At 46.1% G+C, this 22,450-nt stretch overlaps 1 protein-coding gene across 1 annotated transcript; it reads left to right on the plus strand.

Moving 5' to 3' along the window:
• Window positions 1-9,939: 9,939 nt before the first annotated feature.
• On the plus strand, window positions 9,940-15,193 carry BHLHE40 (basic helix-loop-helix family member e40). Its single transcript, XM_033132853.1, has 5 exons — window positions 9,940-10,285; window positions 10,449-10,518; window positions 10,782-10,889; window positions 11,851-11,974; window positions 13,294-15,193. The coding sequence occupies exons 1-5, from the start codon at window positions 10,206-10,208 to the stop codon at window positions 14,148-14,150; spliced, it is 1,239 nt and encodes a 412-aa protein (XP_032988744.1). The 5' UTR covers window positions 9,940-10,205; the 3' UTR covers window positions 14,151-15,193.
• Window positions 15,194-22,450: the final 7,257 nt, after the last annotated feature.

Below are 22,450 nucleotides of genomic sequence, written 5' to 3' on the forward strand. Positions count from 1 at the left end.
TCCCTACACATCTCTTACTTATCTCTAAGTAAGACAGTTGTCTGCAGGATTTCTGCTTTGGGTCAGATCTATAGGGTTACAAGGCTGCCGTTCTCACCCTAACAACCAAACCAAGCCAGGTAAGCCCAAAATACTCATCTATTTTTAAGACCCATCAGAAAACTGAGGGCACAAAGAAACCTAAATGAACTTTATAAACTCAAGAAAGTGAGAAGCTCTCCATAGGAGAGAACAGACCCATGGTCATTTTCACCTGTGGTGGAATGGCAGCAGGAAGAGTTTGCAATCGGCAGGGTAGGAGAACTCAGCTGAAAGTGAACAAACTTGTAAGGGCTGCCTAAACGTACCTGCCTAAACCCTTCACATGAGGCTGGGATAGTTCACCAAAGATGGGGCAGGAAGAAGCGCTACAAAGAATTCCTTGAAGCATTTTGGGTCTTCAGAGTCTAGAGAGCTGCAAAGGCCTGGGACGGGCGAAAGAGCTAGAAGAGATCTCCGGGGATACAGAAAGCAGGAGACAGAGGGCAAAGAGAAATGAAAAAAGCCATCAGCTGGGCACAAAGCACGGAGAGACTGCCCACAGTTCTCAAACCTGTTAGCTTGGTTTTCAAGTGTAGGCAGAGCTCAAGAATTTCAGCAGTGCTCAGACCCCAGGCTCTACTGAAGGGAAAATCCTAACCCCTCCCCGCCGCAGAACATTTGAAAGCCACAGAGAACTGAATCAGACTAAAGGTCCCGCAAGGCCAGAGCCAGATCAGTTATAGGTCCAATTGACTCAGTCTCTCACGGAGGAGGGCGCTTGTTCTTTGGGGAGGTAAATATTATTTACTTTGTATTCTACTTTTCTTTCCTACAAAATATTCAACATGCAATAAAAAAAAATTCAAAACCTGTGGAAAAACAAGAAAATATGCCTTCTGGTTAATATGGAAGAGAAGCAATAGAAGCAGACCCAGAGATAGGTTAGAAGTTGCAATTATCAAAAAGGAACATTAAAATACAAAATACCTATGATATAAGAATGTTGAAAGATCTCAGAGAAAGCAAGGCAATATGCATGAAGAGATGGGGAATTTCAACAAAGTAGTTGAAACCAGAAAAAAGAACCATATGGAAATGCTAGAAATGAAAAAACACAATATCAAAAAACAAATTCAGTATATGACTCAACAGCAGAGGAAACTGAGCATCTGACAGGGTTTGGGCTAATTTCAAACAACCCAACATACATGTAAATGGTGTGCCAGAAATAAGAGAGGAGGGACAACATGGCAGAAGAAACTGTTGAAGCTTTCTTAGCTAAGGTTTACCAAAACCCATGAAAAATATCAACTCACAGAACCAAGAAACTCAGCACGCCCAGTATAATAAATGCAGAGACGACCACACTTAAACAAATCATAGCCAAACTGCTGAAAAGCAGTGGGAAGTGGTAAATCTGAAAAGCAGTCAGAGGGGAAAAAAAGGCATAAATATAAAGGATTAATGAAACAAATAACAGATGACTTCTCTTTACAAGCAGTGGAGGCCAGAAGACAATAGAACATCTTTAAAGTGCTAAAAGAAAAACACTATCCAACTAGAATTCCATCCCCACTGAAAATATGCTTCAAAAATAAAGATGAAATGGTTATTTTCAGATAGACAAAAGTTGGGGTAATTCATGTCCAGCAAACCAACACTACAAGAAAAGCTAATGGCAGTTTTTTCAGACTGAACAGAAAGGACATCAAAAGGGGACTCAGAACTGCAGGAAGATGTGAAGAGCAGCAGAAAAGACACTCGATGGGTCAGTGTTAAAGATCTATTCAAAGGGGTAGATCTACATCTATGTCTCTGTGTGTATGACATTTTAAAAGACTATTGACAGTTTAAAGCAAACCCGCCCCCCCACCCATGTTGTAGTACATGTAGAAATAAAAATGTAAAATAAGAGCAGAAAGGTTGAAGGGGGAATAAATAGAACTGTATGGTTGTGAGGTTCTGACACATCTGTGAAGGTGTGTAATAGTATTTTGAGCATACTATTTGAAGGCAGACCGGGATAACTTAAAGACACAAAGCATACTCTCTAGAACAGAGATTCCCAAACTATGGTCCCCAGACATACATCAGCAGCAGCATCTGATATGCAGATTTTTAGCTCTATCACAAACCTACAGGGTTAGAAATGCTGGAGGGATGGCCCAGAAATCTGTTTTAATGAAACCGCCAGCTGTTTCTAATGCATGCTAAGTTTAAGAACTACTGCCCTAGAACAGTCACCAGAATAAACCACAAAGAGGTAGAGCTAAAACCAGGACATAAAATGAAATGCTGACAAATTGCAACACACCCAACAGAAGGCAAGAAAGTAGGAGCAGAAACAAAGAATAAATGGGATAAGTAGAAAATAAGTACCAAGATGGGAGCTCTAAGCCCAACCAGGTTAATAATTGCCTCAACTGTAAATATATTAAACACTCCAATAAAAAGGCAGAGATTGTCAGATTGATATAAAAGCAAGTTCCAACAATATGCTTTTTATAAAGATACAAGTTGAAAGCCCAGAGTAGGAAAAAATGTAATTTGCAGTCACTAAATATAAAAAAGCAGGTGTGCTATCTTAATATAAGACAAAGTCGACTTCAGAATAAGAATATTTATCAATCCTAACTGTATATGAAACTAAGAATAGAGCTCCACAATACATAAAGCAAAAATTGATGAAAATGGACAAAATCTCATAGTTGGGGAGATTTAAACATTCCTGTATCAATAAGAATAGGACAAATAGACCAAAAAAATCAGTAGAGATATATATTTGAATAGTTCTGTCAACCAACTTGACCCAATTGATTTGATAAAATATTTCATCCAACAACTGCAGAATATACATTCTTTTCAGACCCACATGGAATATTCATCAAGATAGACTATATTCCGAGCAATGAAAGATGTCCTAATAAACGTCAAAGGATTAAAACCTCATAGAGTGAACCAATTGTAATAAATTGGGAATCGATAATAAAAATATATCTATGCACACCTATTTGGACAGCTAAAATAAAAAATACTGACAATACTAAATGCTCGTAAGGATGCAGAGAAACTAGATCTCTCACACATTGCAATTGAGAATGTAAAATGACACAGCTGCTCTGGCAAATAATTTGTCAATTTCTTAAAGAAAACTAAATATCTATTACTATGGTGCCCAAAAATTATACTCCTGGACATTTATCCCAGACAAGAACACTTAAATCCACACAAAAACATGTACACATATGTTCACAGTAGGTTTATTTCTAATAGCAAAACAATTGGAACCACTCAAATGATCTGCAATGTGTGAATGGCTAAACAAACTGTAGCACATCTATATCATGGGATACCATTTATCAATAATAAAGAAACCATTGATACACATAACCACATGGATGGATCTCAAGAGATTATGCTGAGTAGGGGGAAAAGGCAGTCTCAAAGGTTACATACTGTAAGACTCCACTTATATAATATCCTTCAAATGATATTATAGAGATGGAGAACTGATAAGTGGTTGACTGGCATCAGGGGGCGGGAATGGGTGTGACTATGGAGGGATGGCAACAGGGGACTTTGTAGTGATAGGACAGTTTTGCATCTTGATTGTGGTGGTGGTGACATTAATCTACACGTCATAAAATTGTATAGCATTATACACAAACACACACATAAATGAGTGCATGTAAAGCTGGTGAAATCTAAAAACTGTGATTATATCAACTTCAATTTCCTTGTTTTAATATTGTTATAGTCATGTAAGATGTTACCACTGGGGAAAATGGCTGAAGGTTACACAGAACTTCTCTATATTATTTTTGTAACTTCCTGTGACTCTAACAATTTTTTCAAAAGAAAAGGAAAATAGTTTTGGAAAAATTCACAAATATTTGGAAATTAAACACTCTTCTAAAAAATCCTTGAATCAAAGAAAAATCACAAAGACTATTAGAACATATTTTGACCTGAATGATACTGAGAAAACTATAAAAACCAAATATTGTGGAATGCTGTGAAAGAAGTTCTTTGAGGAAAATTTTTAGCTTAAAATATTTATAATAAAAGAAAGGTTTAAAAATCAATATTACCTTGCATCACAAGAAACTAGAAAAAACAAGCAAATTAAATCCAAAATAACTAGAAGGAAGATAGAACATTTATGAAATATAAGGTGAACAAACGATAGAGAAAATCAAAAAAATCAAAATGTGGATCTTTGTAAAGAATAATAAAATGATAAGCCCCTTATCAAGTGATCAAGAAAAAAAATGAAAGAGAACATAAATTCACCAAAAAAAATTTTAAAGAGTGAAAAAAGGGTTATCACTATAGCTTACATAGACATTAAAAGGGTAAAACTTTACACCAATATACTGACAAATTGAAACAGACAAGTTTCTTGAAAAACAGAAATTACCAAAACTGACAGAAGAATTTAAAAATGTAAATAGCCTGATATCTATTAAAGGAAATGTATTCATGGTAAAAACCTTCCCTCAAAAAAAATAAAAAATAAAAAAAAAAAAACCTCCAGACTCAGCTAGCTTATCCCACTATTTAAGAAAGAAATAGCACCAATCCTACATAAAGTCTTCTAGAAAAGAGGAGAAGGAATATTTCTCAAGTTGTTTTAACAGCATTACTCTGATACTAAAGCCTGACAAAGATTATAAGGAAAACTACAGATATATATACCCTTCACAATTACAGACATGAAAATCCTCAACAAATATTAGCTAATCAAATCTAGTAGACAATATATTATGATCAAGATTGACTTATCTCAGGAATTCAAGGCCGGTTTAACACCCCAAAAATTGTAATTCATAATATTACTAGAATGAAAGAGAAAAAACATGAGTGTCTCATTGGATGCAGAAAAAGCATTTGACAAATTCAACTCCCTTTCATGCTGAACTCTTTCAGCAAATCAGTAATAGAAAATTTCTTCAACTGGATGAAGGAGATACATCACCAACATATAACATCAGATGTATTGACGAAACTCTGAATATCTCACCCCTACAGCTGAGCATTGTCTCCTGAATGGAGACATCTCTACTACTGAATTCAACCAGGACCAGCAGTCTTTTTATAAGAGATGTGGAAGGTCTTCAAGTGTGCAGACACTATGATTTCCTTCTGGTGGGGACAAGCCAAAATTACAACACTCTCTCTAGTGTACAGCATGTTTTCAAATTGCAGGTCAGGATTTATTGGTGGGTGTGAAGTCAATTTGTAAGTCAAGACTAGAATTTTTGTTTTTAATAAAATTTATTCAACTAGTCTAGAAAACATCAAAATGCATATAGCAAGGGGAAGAAGTATTGTTTAGTGAAATTTTTGTCTGGAATACATTAGACTCTCTTCTTCCTAAGTGACTTAACTTTTTATTTTTAAGCGATCACTGGTTACTCAGGAGTATGAAGGAGGGGGCAGTAGTTAGTTACTCATTGTATGGCCCAACCAAACCTTGTCTGCCCTAAGCTTAAATGAACTTAGTGTGTGTGTGTGTGTGTGTGTGTGTGTGTGTGTGTGTGTGTGTGTGAGATGAAGTAACATGTAGTTCTCACTGTGAGCTGTGATAAAAAAAAAACATTTGAGATTCTTTCTCATTTTACTAGGGATAGATATGTGGATATTCAGCCAATGAATGTAAAAGTTATATTTGTGTTTCAGAGGGTTTTATAATATATTTAACAATATTAAATTATGTTTATTCATGTGTCTTTTCTGGAGACATATTTTAAAGGGAAATGATTTTCCCAATTCAACTATTCTATAGATAAGATTTTAAAGAAACTAATCTTGACTTTGAAATCAAATTCTCTAAAGCTATGTCAAAATAAAATATTTTAGAACTATACATAGAAAGCATCCCCATGAATTCTAACAGCTGGGATAAATGCATTAGGATACACAGTGTTATTTATAAAAAATTATTTTAAAAAGAAGTTCACCACATTACTACTAGCAATAGCTTAAAATCCAAAATATTTTGCAATGCTTTAAAATCCTCTAAAGAACCCTGTTTCATAATCAATAAATCTTCCTTAGCATTTGCTAATTTAACCAGTATAAGCCATTTCAGCAAATTCTAAAAAGGGATGAAATCATAACAAGGATTATCATAACAATGTTAGATCAGGTATACCGAATGAGCTACATTCTCTGAGTCCATTAACAAAATCTTTAGGAAATTAAGGGGTTAAAAAAATTTTTTGAAGTTCCATAAATAGGCAAAAAATTATATCTGAGCAAGAGAAGTGTGAGTACACTCAGGGGGCTGTGAGAGTAACGGTATAGACTGCCCAACACACAGCATAACCAACCAAAACGCTGAGCCCCACAAGGAAAGAAAAGAAAAATCGGTCCTTGCCTTGTACAAAATTATGTTCTCTCTACACTTGGAAGAGACAAAACAGAGAGAGGGCTATAAAATGTCAGGATTACCCAGTGCAGCTGGTCAGTACTACATTGCACAACTCTAGAGGGTGCTCTGCAATGTGAACGGCTCCCCCTGGAGTTGAGCAGTGCACAACCCACACAACTCTATCAGGCAGCCTTGAGTGTAGTAATTAAAAGCACAAGCTTTGAAGCCCAACAAACCTGGGGTCAATTCCAATTCTAATTCCAGGCTGTATAACCTGGGGCAGGTTATTTATCGGCCCCAAGCCTCAATTTGCCCAAGGGAACACATTCTATATTCCTAGGACTTAGTTCAGTACCTGGCACACAGTGGTTCTCAATCAGTATGTGTGCTATAGATGTGAAAATGAGCTTTATAAGGTGGTAGTGAGGAGTAAATGGATTAACATGTACAAAGTTTGTATATACAGTCTAAAAACTAGCACACAATAAGCACTAAACAAATATCTATATAGGATGACAAACTGAAATACTGAGCTTCTTCAGGATGGAAAGATGCATGCTGGGAAGGAATTGTTTTGTTTGATAAAAAATAATCATAGGACGACCAGATAGCTCAGACTGGTTAGAGAGCTGTGCTCTTAACAACAAGGTTGCTGGTTGGATCCCTACATGGGCCACTGTGAGCAGCGCCCTCCACAACTAGATTGAAACAACTACTAGTCTTGGAGCTGTTGGGTCCTGGAAAAACACACTTAAAAAATAAAAGTTAAAAAAAAAATCATAAGCTATTGATAGAAGAAAACAGATTAAAAAATAATAAAATCTGGGTATGGTAGAACTTCGTTAGAGTGAGGATAATTCTTGAAGCTTGAGAGTACAGCTGAAACAAATAAAAAGTAGGAAATGCATATATTTTGTTATTTCAATTGTAGATCAAGTAAGGGCAAGAAATATTGATAACTTCAACGAATTCTAAGAAAATTGTCAGAGCCCTGAACCACGGAAGCAGAGAATTGTGGGTTCACTCCTGGCGTGGGGGGGGCGGTCGTGGGGGAAGCAGGGGACAGCTGAGGGGGACATGTGTTCCTTCCTCCCCGCTGTGCTTATTTCCTGGTGGAATTGTGGTTCTGACGCAGTCATGACAACTCTTCATCCTTATTAAGGTCGCACAACAGAGCAGGTCACCCTAGATTGAAAGCACAAACGCAGGACAGACTCCAGTCGCCTCCTTGGCCTGTGGTTCTGCTGCCCACCTCCTGGCAGGAAGTGGCGGTGCAGTCATTCCCTCCAGAGAGATGGCTGATAACAAAAGCCAGCAGAAGTACATTCCGAGAGGGAGGGAGGGATCGCTGAGCCCCCAAGTGAGGTCATGCCAGTCAGCAGTTAGAAAAGCAGGCATTTCTCACACTTGTTAATGAGCCTGACGCTCGTGAAACATAAACAGGAAGTGGGAGCTCTCCAAAGCGGCCTGAAGGAAATCCACTCCCAGTTTGGTCAACGTGTGAAGCCCAGTTCTCTGGATTGTCAAGGTCATTGCCAATTAAGACCGACATCCTCCCCGCTCCCCCCGGCGCACCCGAGGCGCATCTGGACCCAGCCCAGCAGTGACCCCCCCCCCTTTTGCAGTCTTTCCCACAGCCAGGTCACTCGGCGGCGGGGTGACTGACCCAGGCGGGGGAAAGGCTGACAGTCATCTCTCAAGTCCCGGGCGGGCGGCGGGGCAGGGCAGCGCAGAGGTCAGTGAAATCCCCGCCGGGCCTTATTTTAGTCATGAATTTCCACTGGCTCCCTCCTCCGACTGCATCAGCGGGACTCGCGCCGCTGCCTTGGCCTTTGAGCGGTTCTCCCTGCTCCAGGTCGAGTGAGAAGGTCACAGAGACCGGACTTTTCCGGGGGAGGTGACGAGGTGGGGGCCTCGGCGAGCGGCCTACGGAGGATGGCAGAGACCTGGGGCGCGTGGAGGGGGCGTTTGGACCCCGGGCTTCTCCACTCCTCCTCTACCCAGGCATCTCAGTTCGTATGAAATAAAATTATAAAACAAAACCACAACGCCGCAAGAAAAAACGGGGGGAGGGGAGAAATTATTTTCTCTACCAGCCAGTGGCCCCGATATAATTTTCCCAGGCTGCCTTCCCCTCGTTGCCCAATCTGTCCTCTTCGCAGCGGTTCCTGTAAATTCCCTGTAAATTCAGGGGCAGAATCTGTGTTTGATGCCCCCAGTTTCTGTACAACGGGTACAACGCCGGGCACAGAGTAGGGGGCTCGCTCAACGACGCGTGTAAATGCTACGATTCACGGTGACGGGCAGGCTTCTCGCCTCTCCCCCCTCCGGTTCTGCGCGCAGACCGCACACAGCGCCGCCAAGTTCCTGGCAGGCATAAGACTTGGCCGACCCGGCGGGCACACCGAGTCCTGGGGTTCGGTCTCCCAGCCGCGCACAGGGCCGTGCAGCCCGCGACGTTGCGGCCCGAGCCCTAGCCACGTGAAGCGTCCCGCTCCGGCCGCTGCAGGGCAGGCGTCACCGGCGCGGTTGTGTAACTCTGCAGCCGGAGGGGAGGCGGCCCGGGAGCCTTGCTCCCGAGGGGGCAGAGGAGGGAGGAAAGGAAGGGAGCCGCGCCGGGTGTCTTTTTGTGCTTGACTAGTGAAGTGGGTGGGGGGCACCCGGGGGGTGCGCACGTGGGTGCCCGCGGCCTGCAGGCTACGCCCGCCAGCGGAGCTCGTGGGAGCCAGGGACCGCGGCGCACACGCTCCGCGGTCAGGTGCGCGCAGCGTGCACGCCGGCGGCCTCGGCTGCCCCTGCGCTTGGCCACCAGCCGGCTTCCCATGGGGTGACATCCGCCCCGCCCCTCGGCCCCTCCCCACGGCGGGCAATTCCTGGACGCGGGGCAGCGGGGTGGGGGCAGGGAAGCTGAGACGGAAAGAAACCCCAGCCTCTGGGGAAGGCATGGGGCCGGGCGACTCCCTCTGCAGCGCGCGGGTTCCTGCGAGCGGCCAGGCGGGGGAGGAGGAAGAGGGCTGGGCTGGAGCGAGCGAGGGGATATTCCTCTCCCAGCTTGAGTCAGACGCGGGCGGATCCGTCCTCCCCCGTCCCCTCCCAGGAGACGGGAACTTACTTCATTTCCCTGGGGCAGGTTCGCCCACGTTACCACACACCTCCCCCCCGGCTCCCCTTCCAGCTTCCGCGCCCCTCACCCGGCTGGGCAGGACCCAGGCCGCGCCGCCACCCCCTCTTCGGGGAAAGGCAGCCGCACCGCAGACACCTGGGGGCCGGGACTGGGGGTGGGGGCCCCTCGCCGCCGCGGGAGCGCTGTCCAACACGTGAGACTCATGTGATGAAGCCGGGGGAGGGCGGGCAGGTCGCTCCTTCCCTCCCCGGCAGCGGCCAGACGTGCCTGGAGTCACAGGGTAGAACACGTAGCTCCAACCCACCCACTCGCTCCCATTTAACCCAGCCCGCAGCCTCTCCATTACTCCACGGCTCCCCGCCCTCACTGCCCCCCCGCGCTTCCCTCCCGCCTCCCCGCCCGCCCCACTTCTCATTCACTTGGCTCTCACGGCGCAGACGGCACAGGGAGCACACACCGCCAGGCTGTGCGCAGAGTCGGAGCCAGAGGCCGCGGGGACACCATGCACGCCCCCAACTGAAGCAGCAGCATTTCGTAGCCGCAGCTCCCGGCAGCCAGCGGATTTCAGGGAGCTCAGATTCAGAGGAAACCTTGCGGAGAGAGCTCCGAGGCCCCCTCCAGGACAGTCCTCACCCGACGATCTCCTGCAGACAGGAGCGCGTTGTGGCCCCGGTTCGCCGTGCCATGGAGCGGATCCCCAGCGCGCAGCCGCCCCCCGCCTGCCTGCCCAAGGCGCCAGGACTGGAACCTGGAGACCTACCAGGGTAAGTGGGCACCCCTGGCCCCTCAAGCCTCAACTCCAGCCCCGCGTTCTGCTCGGCGCTCTACTTGGAGCAGCTCTGGGCGCATCCGGGGGTTCCTGCCCGCCAGGCTCTGCAACCCGGGCTCACACAAACTCACGACCCTTCCTGGCCCCTCTCCCTGCAGGATGGATTTCGCCCACATGTACCAAGTGTACAAGTCGAGGCGAGGAATAAAGCGGAGCGAGGACAGCAAGGTAAGAGCCCCGCGCCCCTGGGGACCCCAGCCCCTAGCATGCGCTGAGTTTCCAAGAAAAGTTTTCTCACTCTGAGGCTGGAGGGGTATGCGTGGTGCGGGCTCGGCGCTTCTACCGAGTGGCTTGGAGAAAAGGGGGCAAGAGGCGGTTCTGGGTGTGACTCTGCTACGCTGCCCCGACTCTTCTCGCGCACCGGGGTGGGAAGGAGAGGGGCTTCTCACCCCCTTCCTTTGGTGCCCACTGCCTGCCCGTGCGCCTTGCAGGAGACATACAAACTGCCGCACCGGCTCATCGAGAAAAAGAGACGTGACCGGATTAACGAGTGCATCGCCCAGCTGAAGGATCTCCTACCCGAACATCTCAAACTTACAGTAAGTGAGAAGCTGGCGGCTCTCCAGGCTGGCTCCTCAGCCCAGAGGGCGGGCGGGGGTCACTCGCCGCCTGCAGGCCCAGCCGGGAACTGCAGGCCCCTCAGGGAACTGCCGAGTAGAGAGCTGGATCGGAGCCCGGGTGGCTCTATTTGGGGGTACCCTTCCCCAGCCCTGGGATTTTCTGGCAGCCTCACGCAGAGGAGGTGAGAACCGCTTGGACTTCTCCAAGTTGCCTCCAACACCAGCTGGCCTTCTTTTTCCAGAGTTTTAGATTTTCCCGTGTGGTGATTTTCAGGGTTCTCGAGTTTTCCTGACTTGAGCAAACCAAGCAACACACAGATCTTATTTACCCCTTTTTCTCCTTTTTTTTTTTTTTTTAAGTAATAGGACTTGTTTTGGTGTGTGATTTTTACATCCTGTCCTTTCTTGGGAGTAGCCTACAGCTTACTAACTTGGCAGACTTTGGTTGGGGAAAGGAAAAAAAAATAGTATTTGAGGAGGAAAAAAAAAGACTGGATGAGTTGGGAGTTATGAACGGGTGTCAGGAAAGAAACGAGGGAAAACCTCTTGGCTGTAAGACACAGTAGAAATCCCTCCTCGGCTGACACCACTGCAGAGAAATGTTCACTTGATTCCCGAGTTAAGGTCAGCAGCCACTGCTGGAGAAATTTATCTATCAAAGATTTTTTCCTGAGGTAGCCGCTGCTTCTAAAATGCCTCCAAAGATAGGTGGCACTCATTTTTTTATTCTTTAATCCGATATATATGTGTGTGTGTGTATATATATATACATATATATACATATATATATAATCTATAAATTTTAAATTACATTTAGCTAGCCAGGAAAGGCTAGTTCTTTTTTTTTTTTTTCCTTTAGAGACATTTCTCATTGCTAATAAGTGTCTGAGAGGTGGGACTTGTCTGAGCTCATTGCTGACGGAGGCTCTTTTGATTCCAGACTTTGGGTCACTTGGAGAAAGCAGTGGTTCTTGAACTCACCTTGAAGCATGTGAAAGCACTAACAAACCTAATTGATCAGCAGCAGCAGAAACTCTTGGCCCTGCAGAGCGGTTTACAAGCTGGTGAGTGCCTGCGTCTGGCTGTCATCTCCGGGGAGTTCTCGTCGCACAAACAGAGCCTGTGGGCTCAACATCTGCTATAAGAAACAGTGCTGCAAGGAATTGCTTGTGCATGTTTGTTTGGGGGAGATGCCATTTTATCGTTCCTAAAAGGTCAGACTTCTTATTTGGAATGCTGCTGTGTGCCACCTGGCATGAATACACATTAGTCAGATGATAAAATATTACTGTGACATTTTGGCTTAAGAGTTTCTGGGTTCTGGGAGATTTCCCCCCTCCCTTTTAAAATGCCAAGGCACCTATAATTTGCATCGTGGGTGTTTTAGTTGGTCCTCTTAGCCCTCTTTCAATGGAGAATAAATCAGAGGTATGCCCCAGTGTTTTCCTGTTTCTGTACTTCCTTATCTCTCGGTGTGTGGTATGATCCTGGCAGGATGACAGCAGGAGTTTTTCCTGCATTTCATGTGGTTCCCTGAATAGCCACTAGGCATCTTGGTGAATTGCACAATCTAACGAAACCACTGAAGTTTCATCATTCGTTTCTACTCTCTTCCAGAGAATCACACTCACCTTCTAACCTCCTCGTCTCCCTGCTTCCAGATAATACTGTACAGACTGGGGAAATTCTCCTGCCCACTCCCTCATTCCATTCTTCTCTGCCATCCTTGCCAAGCCTAGTGGGATGAGAATCACAAAAATCTAGCATGTGCCTCTGCCAGGTCCCCCACTGAAAATAGAAAGATGATCGTACCTAATGTCTTGGGGGTCCTGGATCGAATACATAGAAAAGGCTTAGAAAGTGATTAGCTCCATTTCAAGATGACTGCATGACTGCAAAGGGTAGAAGTCATTGAAAATCAGTTTACTTAAGGTGACATCGTTCGCTCATTCTTTCTCATTTTATGACTATCTCTGTCCATCTTGCTATGATGAGATTGATGTTCTATAAATTGACTCTTTGGTTTGTAAACAAACTAGGATGTTCGCTGCTGTGTCACTTATAGTGAAAATTCAGGAACAACTTGCAAATTCAACAACAGGAAAAAAAGTCAATATTAATTATGGTCTATTTCTATGCTGGGCTACTATGCAGACATTACAGTCATTTTATCTCTGGGTGGTAGGATTCTGGAAGATTTTTATTTTATTCCTTGTACTTTTCCGTGCGATCTACATTTTCCCTGGTCGTATTACTTTTGGAGTCAGGCACACAAATGAGCAAATATATTAACAATGAGGGGAGCCCCCAGTCTTGGGAGCACAGGTGTCCAGGTAAACCTCACGGCCTGCTGAAATGTCTTCCTGTGTGTCTGTTGATCCAGGTGAGCTGTCGGGGAGAAACATCGAAGCAGGTCAAGAGATGTTCTGCTCGGGTTTCCAGACGTGTGCCCGGGAGGTGCTGCAGTACCTGGCCAAGCATGAGAACACTCGGGACCTGAAGTCTTCACAGCTGGTCTCCCACCTCCACCGGGTGGTCTCGGAGCTGCTGCAGGGTGGTGCCCCCAGGAAGCCGTCAGACCCAGCTCCCAAAGCAATGGACTTCAAGGAGAAGCCCGGCTCCCTGGCGAAAGGCTCCGAAGGCCCTGGGAAAAACTGTGTGCCGGTCATCCAGCGGACTTTCGCTCACTCAAGTGGGGAGCAGAGCGGCAGTGACACAGACACAGACAGCGGCTATGGAGGCGAATCGGAGAAGGGAGACTTGCGCAGCGAGCAAGCGTACTTCAAAAGTGATCATGGACGCAGGTTCATCGTGGGAGAAAGGATCGGTGGTATTAAGCAAGAATCCGAAGAACCCCCCACAAAAAAGAGCAGAATGCAGCTTTCAGATGACGAAGGCCATTTCCCTCGCAGTGACCTGGTCAGCTCCCCTTTCCTGGGCCCACACCCTCACCAGCCCCCCTTTTGCCTCCCCTTCTACCTGATCCCACCATCAGCAACTGCCTACCTGCCCATGCTGGACAAGTGCTGGTACCCCACATCCGTCCCAGTGTTATACCCGGGCCTCAATGCCTCCACTGCAGCTCTCACCAGCTTCATGAACCCAGACAAGATGTCGGCCCCCTTGCTCATGCCCCAGAGACCCCCTTCTCCCTTGCCGTCCCATCCGGCCATCGACTCCTCTGCCCTGCTCCAAGCTCTGAAGCAGATCCCCCCTTTAAATTTAGAAACCAAAGACTAGACTCTTTAGGGGGGATCCTGCTGCTTTGCTTCCCATCCTCCCTACCCTCCCCCCCCAAAAAAAAATGTTTGTGAGTGCAGCGAGATTGTTCCAGTGTGTGTGCCAAGATAGTCTGAGGCATGGAGAGAAGAGTTGGGGTGTGTGTGCGTGTGCATTGTGTGTTGGTTTAGGACATTAAAGCTCCTTTTGGCCGAGGGAAGACATGAAGGGTTGCCTGCCATCAGGAGATTTAGGGAGACTGTAGCAGACCTCTGGGCTTTTCCCCACCCAGAGAATAGCCCCCTCTGATACAAATCAGCTGGATTTTCAAAAGCTTCAAAGCCTTGGTCTGTGAGTCAGCCTTCACTTTGGGATCTGGGTCTGTGGCTTTGAGAAAAAGGTACTTTCAAAAGAGGGCTTTCCAGAGTGCCCTTCCCAGCCAGCTCTTCTGACCCCACCCTTCTCCCTTTTATTGTCGCTGTGACTCACCGTAGAGGGAGAGAGCAGCCAGACTGAGCTTTCTGCAAAGTGGTGAGGTAGCAGACACTGGCATAGCACGGCAGTGGTTTGGGGAGATTTCCGCAGGTCTGCCCCCCACCCCTGCCTCAATGAATAAAGAGAATGTAGTTCCCTCCTCAGGCTCTTGTAGTGATTAGCTTACTAAGGAACTGAAAGGGCCCCCTGGTACAGGCCAAGCTGCCAGGGGATGAGGGAGAAGTCCCCTGGGCCTCTGGCACCTGTTTCTAGAAACAGCCTTGCTGTCCAGGGAACCACACCAGGGTGTGAGAGATGCAGACGCCTAAGTTCCAAGCACCCCAAAGTGCAAAAAGCTGAGCAACAAAATTCTACTTTCAATAAGCAGAGCTAGACTCGGTTTTCAGTTCTACCCTAGAACTCCTCTTAACCCAGCTTAGCTTCTTAAAGGCCACGTCCAATCCTTTGACAAGATCTTTCTGCAGGCTAATTCCCCTCGCCTGACGGCATATGGAGTGTCCTTATTGCTGAGAAGGATTGTCTCCTTCAGAGAAGTTTTCTTTTTTGGTCCAGAGTACTTGCTTTCTGACTTGTCCAGCTAGCCCTGCACCAGCTTTTCAAAATGCAGTATGCCTGATCGCCCATCGCGTTCTAACTCTTTCTTTTCCTGTCTTTATTTTGGGATAAAGTCGTTGCCTTTATTTGTAAAACTGTTATATATTATATAAATATATTACAAAGAAAAGTGTTTCAGATGTTTATTTGTATAATTACTTGATCTACAAAGTGAGAAAAATGAATGTATTCCTGTTTTTGAAGAGAAGAATAATTTTTTTTTCTCTAGGGAGAGGTACAGTGTTTATATTTTGGAGCCTTCCTGAAGGTGTGAAATTGTAAATATTTTTATCTATGAGTCAATGTTAAGTAGTTGTTTTAAAGTACTTAATAAAATAATCCTTTTCCTGTGGAAGAGAAAGATGGCCTCCTGCATTTTTTAAAAATAACTCGATCGTGAGATGTGCCTGTCTCCTGCCCTCCCCTCTTGTCTGAGGGCAACAACTAGTTAACCTTGGTGTCATTTCAGTCAGCCCCTCTCCTGTGCCTTGGATGCTCCGAATAAGCTGCGTCAATTTAGTAGGTAAATATGTAAGTGGGTTTTTTTTAACCCTTGCCAGAGGTTTACAATCATCCTATTCCTCATTCCAGAGTTAAGCAAAAAAGGACATTTTCCCCCGAATCTGCTTTTGTCATGGTCCTTGGAACTTGACAGAAAATCAAAGTGTAAAATTGTGCGTCTTCAAGTCTGGGCAGCTTGGTGGAGGGGTAGGCACCCTGAGAAAAGATTTAATGGATTATTATGCAATAATAATGGATGCTGGCATAGCAGCTCTTTGCCAAGGCAGTCAAACTTTTTCGAGTCGAGCAAGGTCTAATGGATTTGCCATATCCTGTCTTATTACTGCTGAAGGCAACATCCCATAATTATTTTCTACATCCTTCCTGGACTTCCTCTCCCTGGGTGTGTTTGTGCGTGAATGAATATTGGTGTTCCGTGGTCAAGTGCTCTTACGAAAAAAAAATTCCGTGGGAAATGACCTGGCTGAATATTTTCACCTCTCCCGCCGGACCCCATCTCTCTCCCAAAGGTGTCCCGATGTTTCCTGAGGGACAGTGCCTGGCTCACCGTGCTCCAGACCCCACAGCATCCCAGGCTTCCAGAACCTTCTGTTGTCTGGAGTCCATGCAGGAACTGGCCCCAGGCCCTCGGGAAGCAATCAGCCAGGCAAAGGCACCACCTGCCTGTCATGACTGTTGGCTTCAAATGTCACCTTCCCTGTCTCCTACGAGCCAGCAAGCAAGAGTGAACATTGCCTGGCTTGTGCGAGATGCAATGCAGGGTCTAGAAGGGACAGTCGTCCCCAGGCAGCACAGTGTCAGGAGACGAACTGGTGTCTGTCACCTCCTATGGTGACACGCCTGTTTTTGACCAGGTGAAGTACTGGATTCTGAGCCTCCTCAGATGCCCACTAGCAGGCAGCTGGCAAATTCTGTAAATTCCTCTTTCTCCCAGCGCTTTGGGGCCTGGGAGTCTAGGTTTCCTGCCTGATAAGCTCCTGGATTTCTTCATGAATTGCTGGGTTTTTCTGGCTAGACTTTTTTGGGTAAAAACCTGAACAAGTCAAGTTTACCCTGGGGATTGGAGCACAGGGTTGAAGTCTGGGCCAAACTTTTGCATGCCCCGCTCTCCAGGGCCACCACTCAAGGAGTAGCTGTGGGGACAGAAGGAAGTGGTAGGAGCAAGCTGCACTAAAAAAAGTTTTGAGGGTTCCACACATAGCCAACCCAGAATGCCCCTCCTGGCGTCTGTGCCTATCAGACACCCCCAATGGCAGCTGTCCCTGAGACTCTTTGCTGCTTCTAGCTCGCCCTTGACCTTCCTCTAGCCCTGCTGCGGCAGGTTCCAACTGGCTCAGAGGGAGATGGGAGGAGGGGCTGGCACCCCAGCCTGTTGCCCACTGGGGACAAAGAGGATCTTGTTTAAAAAGGGGTGTGTGAGTGTGAGGGGGTGAAACACTGGTTTGCGGCCCAGGAGAGGTGGCAGGAGGCAGGGGAGCCGAGGCTGGGGATCTGGCCGCCTTCAGACAGGGCGTGATCCACCGGGCCTGCCGGGATGGTCTCACCCAGCGCTGACCTGCCTCGCCTGTTGACACAACGTCACGTTTCCGACTGCAGCCCTTTCATGTGCGGCCCGCGGCTAAATGCGGCTGCTGGTTCCTGGAAGCAGACGTGCCTGGCACCGCGTCAGCAGTAACCTGATCCCCGGGGAAGCTTGGCACGGCCGCGGGATCGCTCGGCCCCCGGAATAGAGCCTGGCAGCGGCACCGGGCAGCAACCCCTCGCGCCCAGCAGGAGGGAATCCAAACGCTCGTCCTCACGGGTGGGGTAGGGAGCTGGGTTTTGGCAGGGCATTGGGACAAGAGCCTAATTAACGAGAAGCTAGAAGCTTCCCACGGATCGTCGCTCATTAATGAAGCCTAACAACCTAGAAGTACCATTATGAGTACTATTATAATTTACATTTTGTAGATAAATGAAAGCAGGCTCAGAGAGGGGAGGTAATTTTCCAAAGGTCACACAGCTTCTGTCACTGACCCATTCGTGGGATGGTGAATATGTTGGATTGTGCCTCTCCTTAATGAGATCCAAGGTGAAGACTTTCACAGAGTCAGGCTGTTAATAATAATAATAATAATAATAATAATACTGATACAACCACGACTAACAACAACATGTTCGTAGCACTTACTATGTACCAGGCACTCTTCAAAGCACTCCACATACAAAATCTTAATTTTCACAGCAATTCCATGAGGAAGATGTAGTTAATGTTCCCTTTATATGGTTAACAAAACACAGGCACAGAGAGGTTAAGGAACTTGCATAAGGTCACACCGCTCCAGGGGTGAATTGGGGTTTAAACCTAGGCAATTTGGCTCCAGAGTCTGTGCTTAACTACAAAACCACACTGCCCGTCTCACTGAATAATAGTTGTAGTAATAGTAATAACAGTAGTAGTATTACAAGTAGTAATAATTGCAACTATTACTACCATGCTTTGAGTACTTTCCCCATGCCAGGCACTATTAAACACCTTATGTAAATCACCTCTACTTCCTAGATCAACTATGAAGGGTAAATAATGTGCCCATTTTCCAGATGAGAGAACGAGCTCAGATTGGGGAAATGGCCTCATCTGAGGCAACACACATGTAAAGGACAGGGCCATGCCGTTGCTTCTAAACTGAGTTGCAGTGACCTTGGGCTTGAACACTCATTATCTCATTTAATCCACAAACATAGGCCTGTGGAGTAGTTACTATGACCCCCAGGGTGCAGATGAGGTAACTGAAGCTCCGAGTAAAATGTTTTGCCCAACTTACAAATGCCCCCACACACCATCTCATGGTCAAAGATGGGCCCTTTCTCTAGTTAAAGAACGAACCCAGCAGAACTCTTGGGGCAGAAGAGGGAAGGCTTACAGGTTTACTGTGCTGAGAACCAGAATTTGGGTTTGAGGAAATTCTATATCCAAGTCTTCTGGGGTGTGGGCGGGGGCACTGCTTTTCTCGCATCTCTCTTAAGGTGAGGAGAGGTGCAGGCGGAAGGGCCGGGGCAGTAGCTACATATGGACGGCCCAGGTCCCGGGCAGTTCTGATGGAGGGAGGGTGGGAGGGCGGGAAGCCAAGACTGAGTTTCAGGCTCTCAGGCTCTCTTGCTGGAAGGGAACCTGGGCGACTCGGAGACCAGGCCCTGCTGCTCCCATCCCTCCCAGGTTCCCTCAGCCCACCCACACCCTGGCCCAGTTCTCCAGCTTTTGGCCATCTCCCCAGTATTGGCTGGTGAGGGGTAAGCAAGAGGCCGCCTGGCTTTGTGGAGTAGGGCCAGTATCTCAGGTTGGAGCCTGACACACTGCCAGGTCTCTCCTCAGGCCTCTGGATCCCACAGCGAGGCTCACAGAGACAGAATGTGTTGAGTTCCCAAGTGGTTTCACATAAAGACTATGTGTTAACAGGATCGGCGTGTTCTCCTGAGACCCAGAAGTCCCCAAGGTGCCACGTGGCATGGAGGAAGAGAAGGCTCTGGGCTTCTCACCCCTTCGGCTGGAGCAGCTCCCTTTTCCTCTGCCTTATGTATTGTAATGGTTTGTTTGAACAAGAGTTCCATTGCTAAAAAAAAAAAAAAAAAAGACACAGACATGTTTGGAAGGCACCAAACTACAGCCCCTTCCTCCGGCACAGCCTTCACTTCATCCGCCTCTTTCTCCAGGATCCAGAGGGAGGCTGAGGCCACACAAAGCCACCCCCTCAGCACCACCCCCCTGTTTATCCCAAGCCATCTGTTTGGCCCGACTACCGCAGCAGAACTTGAGCCGGACGAAGCCTCTCCCATTGGCCATGGAAGCCACTGACATGCTTCTCTCACGCCTGGGCCATCCAGTCTTGTGATGTGGCTGGATTTGGGCCCAAGGGTTTCTTCCGCTATAGATGGGCCCTCCCTTCCTGGAGGAATCTTAGCAAAGACATTGAGGTGGGACATCAGGTTGAATCATCTTGCTGCTGGTGGGGGCAGGGGGGAGGGGATCAGCCTGAGGCTGCAGCCCAAATGATGGGGGCAGCCAGTTTCTACTGCACCTAAGTCCTGGGCCTGCTCCCCAACCCTCACGCACCTTTGAGGGGTGAAAGGGAAGAAACTTGTGCTTATTTATTTGTTGGAAGAGCGAATACATGTTTTGAAACCATTATGTATGCTCTATGCAAGGGTCTATAGGGAATTCAAGTGGGGGAATAGTACTCCTTTTCTAATTAAAAAAAGTGTGTTTTTTAAAGTTTTTAATAAAATATATAATATCTTTGTATCTTTTTTTTTTTTACTGGAGAATTGAAAACATATACAAAAGTAGACAGAAACAACAAAACGAAAAATGACCCAATTGAAAAATGGGCAGAGGAGCTGAATAGACCTCTCTAAAGAAGACAGACAAATGGCCAACAAGCACAAGAAAAGACGCTCTGCATCATTCGTCATCAGGGAAATGCAAATCAAAACCACAGTGAGATATCACCTCACACCCACTAGGATGGCTGTCACAAAGAAAAAACAAAACGGAAAATAAGTGTTGTCGAGGATATGGAGAAATTAGAACCTTTGAACATTGCTAGCGGGAATGTAATGGTTCCGTTGCTGTGGAAAACAGTTTGGAGGTGGCTCAGAAAGTTAAACATAGAGTTGCCATATAACCTGCAATTCCACTCCTAGGTATGCACCCAAAAGAATAGAAAACAGGTGCTCCAACGTGGATGCATGCTCAGCACTGTCGTCATAGAGGAAAACAGCTGAAATCTTCATCAACGGATGAATGGGGGGTGGGCGAATGTCGTCTATATAGACAATAGGCTCAAAAAACAAAAAAATGAAGCAGCAGCGATCTATGCTGCAACATGGCTGAACATCACAAACAGGACACTCAGTAAAAGAAGCCAGACACAAAAAGTCATATGTTCTATGATTTCATTTGTAGGAAATACTCAGAAATTGCTTAATGAGTACAGGGGTTTTAATCTGGAGTGACGGAGAGGTTTTGGAATGAGATAGAGGTGATTGTTGCACCACATCATGAATTGCCACTGAATTGTTCACTTAAAAATCATTCATGTTATGTGACTTTCACCTCAATGAATTGTTTTTTTAAGAAGTAGCATAGTGAACCTTTGTCCATCAGTCTCTTAGCTCTAACCGTCACAATTCATGCCCAATCACTTTCATATGGAATCTATTTACCCATGTGCTTCCCCTGCTCTTATGTGATTTTGAAGCAAATCGGGACACAATGTAATTTCATTTGTAAATATTGCAATATGTGTATAGCTAAAAGGTAAGTATTCTTAAAAAATGACTACAATAGCATCTTCACACCTAAACATATTTTACCAATACTGGAAGGCAATTTTTTAAAACTAATTTTCTGAATAGAAGTGCACAATGGTTTCAAAAGCTAAAATAAAATAAGATCGGTGAATAAAACTGTTCCCTTGTCCCGACTCATCCTTTCATGCTGGCCGCTCGTGCCCCACCAAGGTCACCCAGAAATAGGCAGGTGGGAACCATTTTAACTTCTTTTAGAGTTTATTTGTGTGTATACATGCAAATGTGAATATGAGCTATCATTTGTTACCCTTTTAATACAAAAGTAGCACGTTATTACACTATTCTGCACTTCGTCTTTAACAATGTATCTTAGGGAGCTTTCCCCTGAATACATAGAGGAAGGAGCTTTTCATTCTTTTTGGCACCTGCATAGTATTTCATTGTCTAGATGTGCCATCATTTATTTGAGCAGTTGCCTATTGCAGACATCTGGATTATTTATGATCATTTGCTATGACCGACAGGTCCTCAGTGACTAATTTTATGCGCATGTCATTTTGCTTGTGTACAACAATATTTACGGGATAAACTCCCAGCAGTGGAAGTGCTAAATCAACACCGTGAGCATCCGTCATTCCGATGGGTGCTGTCCACGGGCCCCTGATGGCTCCCATTCCTTTAGCAATCCGGGAGAGTGCCTGTCTGGGAGGGCGTTTGCAAGAGATGTCAGAAGTCTCAGAGCTTGCACATCTTAAGAGAAAAGGATTCCACTTCCAGGAGTCATTCGAAGGGGTTATTGATCAGGTTTGCAAAGATTAAGCTACAAGGATAGACATCACTGTGTCATTCTTTGTAAAAACTACATACATAAATAAAATATATACGGAAGGTGCCAAAAAATGTGTATACATTTTGAGAAAGGAAAATGATATTAAAATTGTAATACTCAATGTATACCGATAACAAACGATGAACACAAGTCACATTTGAGGGGCGGACAGGTGGCTCAGTTGGTTAGAGCGCAAGCTCTGGGCAACAGGGCTGCCAGTTCGATTCCTACATGGGCCAGCGAGTTGCGCCCTCCACAACTAGAATGAAGTCAATGAGCGGCCGCTGAGCTCCCGGGTGGCCAGATGGCTCAGTTGGTTGGAGCGCAGGCTCTCAACCACAAGGTTGCGGGTTCGACTCCCACAAGGGATGTGGGGCTGCCCCCCTGCAACTAAGATTGAAAACTGTGACTGGACCTGGAGCTGAGCTGCGCCCTCCACAACTAAGATTGTAAAGGGCAATAACTTGACTTGGATGGAGCTGATGAGAGTCCTGGGAAAAACACACCACTGTTCCCCAATAAAAAGTCCTGGATATACACACAGTTCCCCAATAAAGTCCTGTTCCCTTTCCCCAATAAAATCTTTACAAAA

This window comes from Rhinolophus ferrumequinum, chromosome 17 (assembly GCF_004115265.2).
Source record: "Rhinolophus ferrumequinum isolate MPI-CBG mRhiFer1 chromosome 17, mRhiFer1_v1.p, whole genome shotgun sequence".
NCBI classification, from domain to species: Eukaryota; Metazoa; Chordata; class Mammalia; order Chiroptera; family Rhinolophidae; genus Rhinolophus; species Rhinolophus ferrumequinum.

Excerpts from the sequence above, each read along its gene's own strand:
- BHLHE40 (XM_033132853.1), top strand. The coding sequence starts at position 10,206 with ATGGAGCGGATCCCCAGCGCGCAGCCGCCCCCCGCCTGCCTGCCCAAG. Across the intron at positions 10,519-10,781 it reads AGCGGAGCGAGGACAGCAAG|GAGACATACAAACTGCCGCA; the intron begins GTAAGAGCCCCG and ends TGCGCCTTGCAG. Across the intron at positions 11,975-13,293 it reads GCAGAGCGGTTTACAAGCTG|GTGAGCTGTCGGGGAGAAAC; the intron begins GTGAGTGCCTGC and ends CTGTTGATCCAG.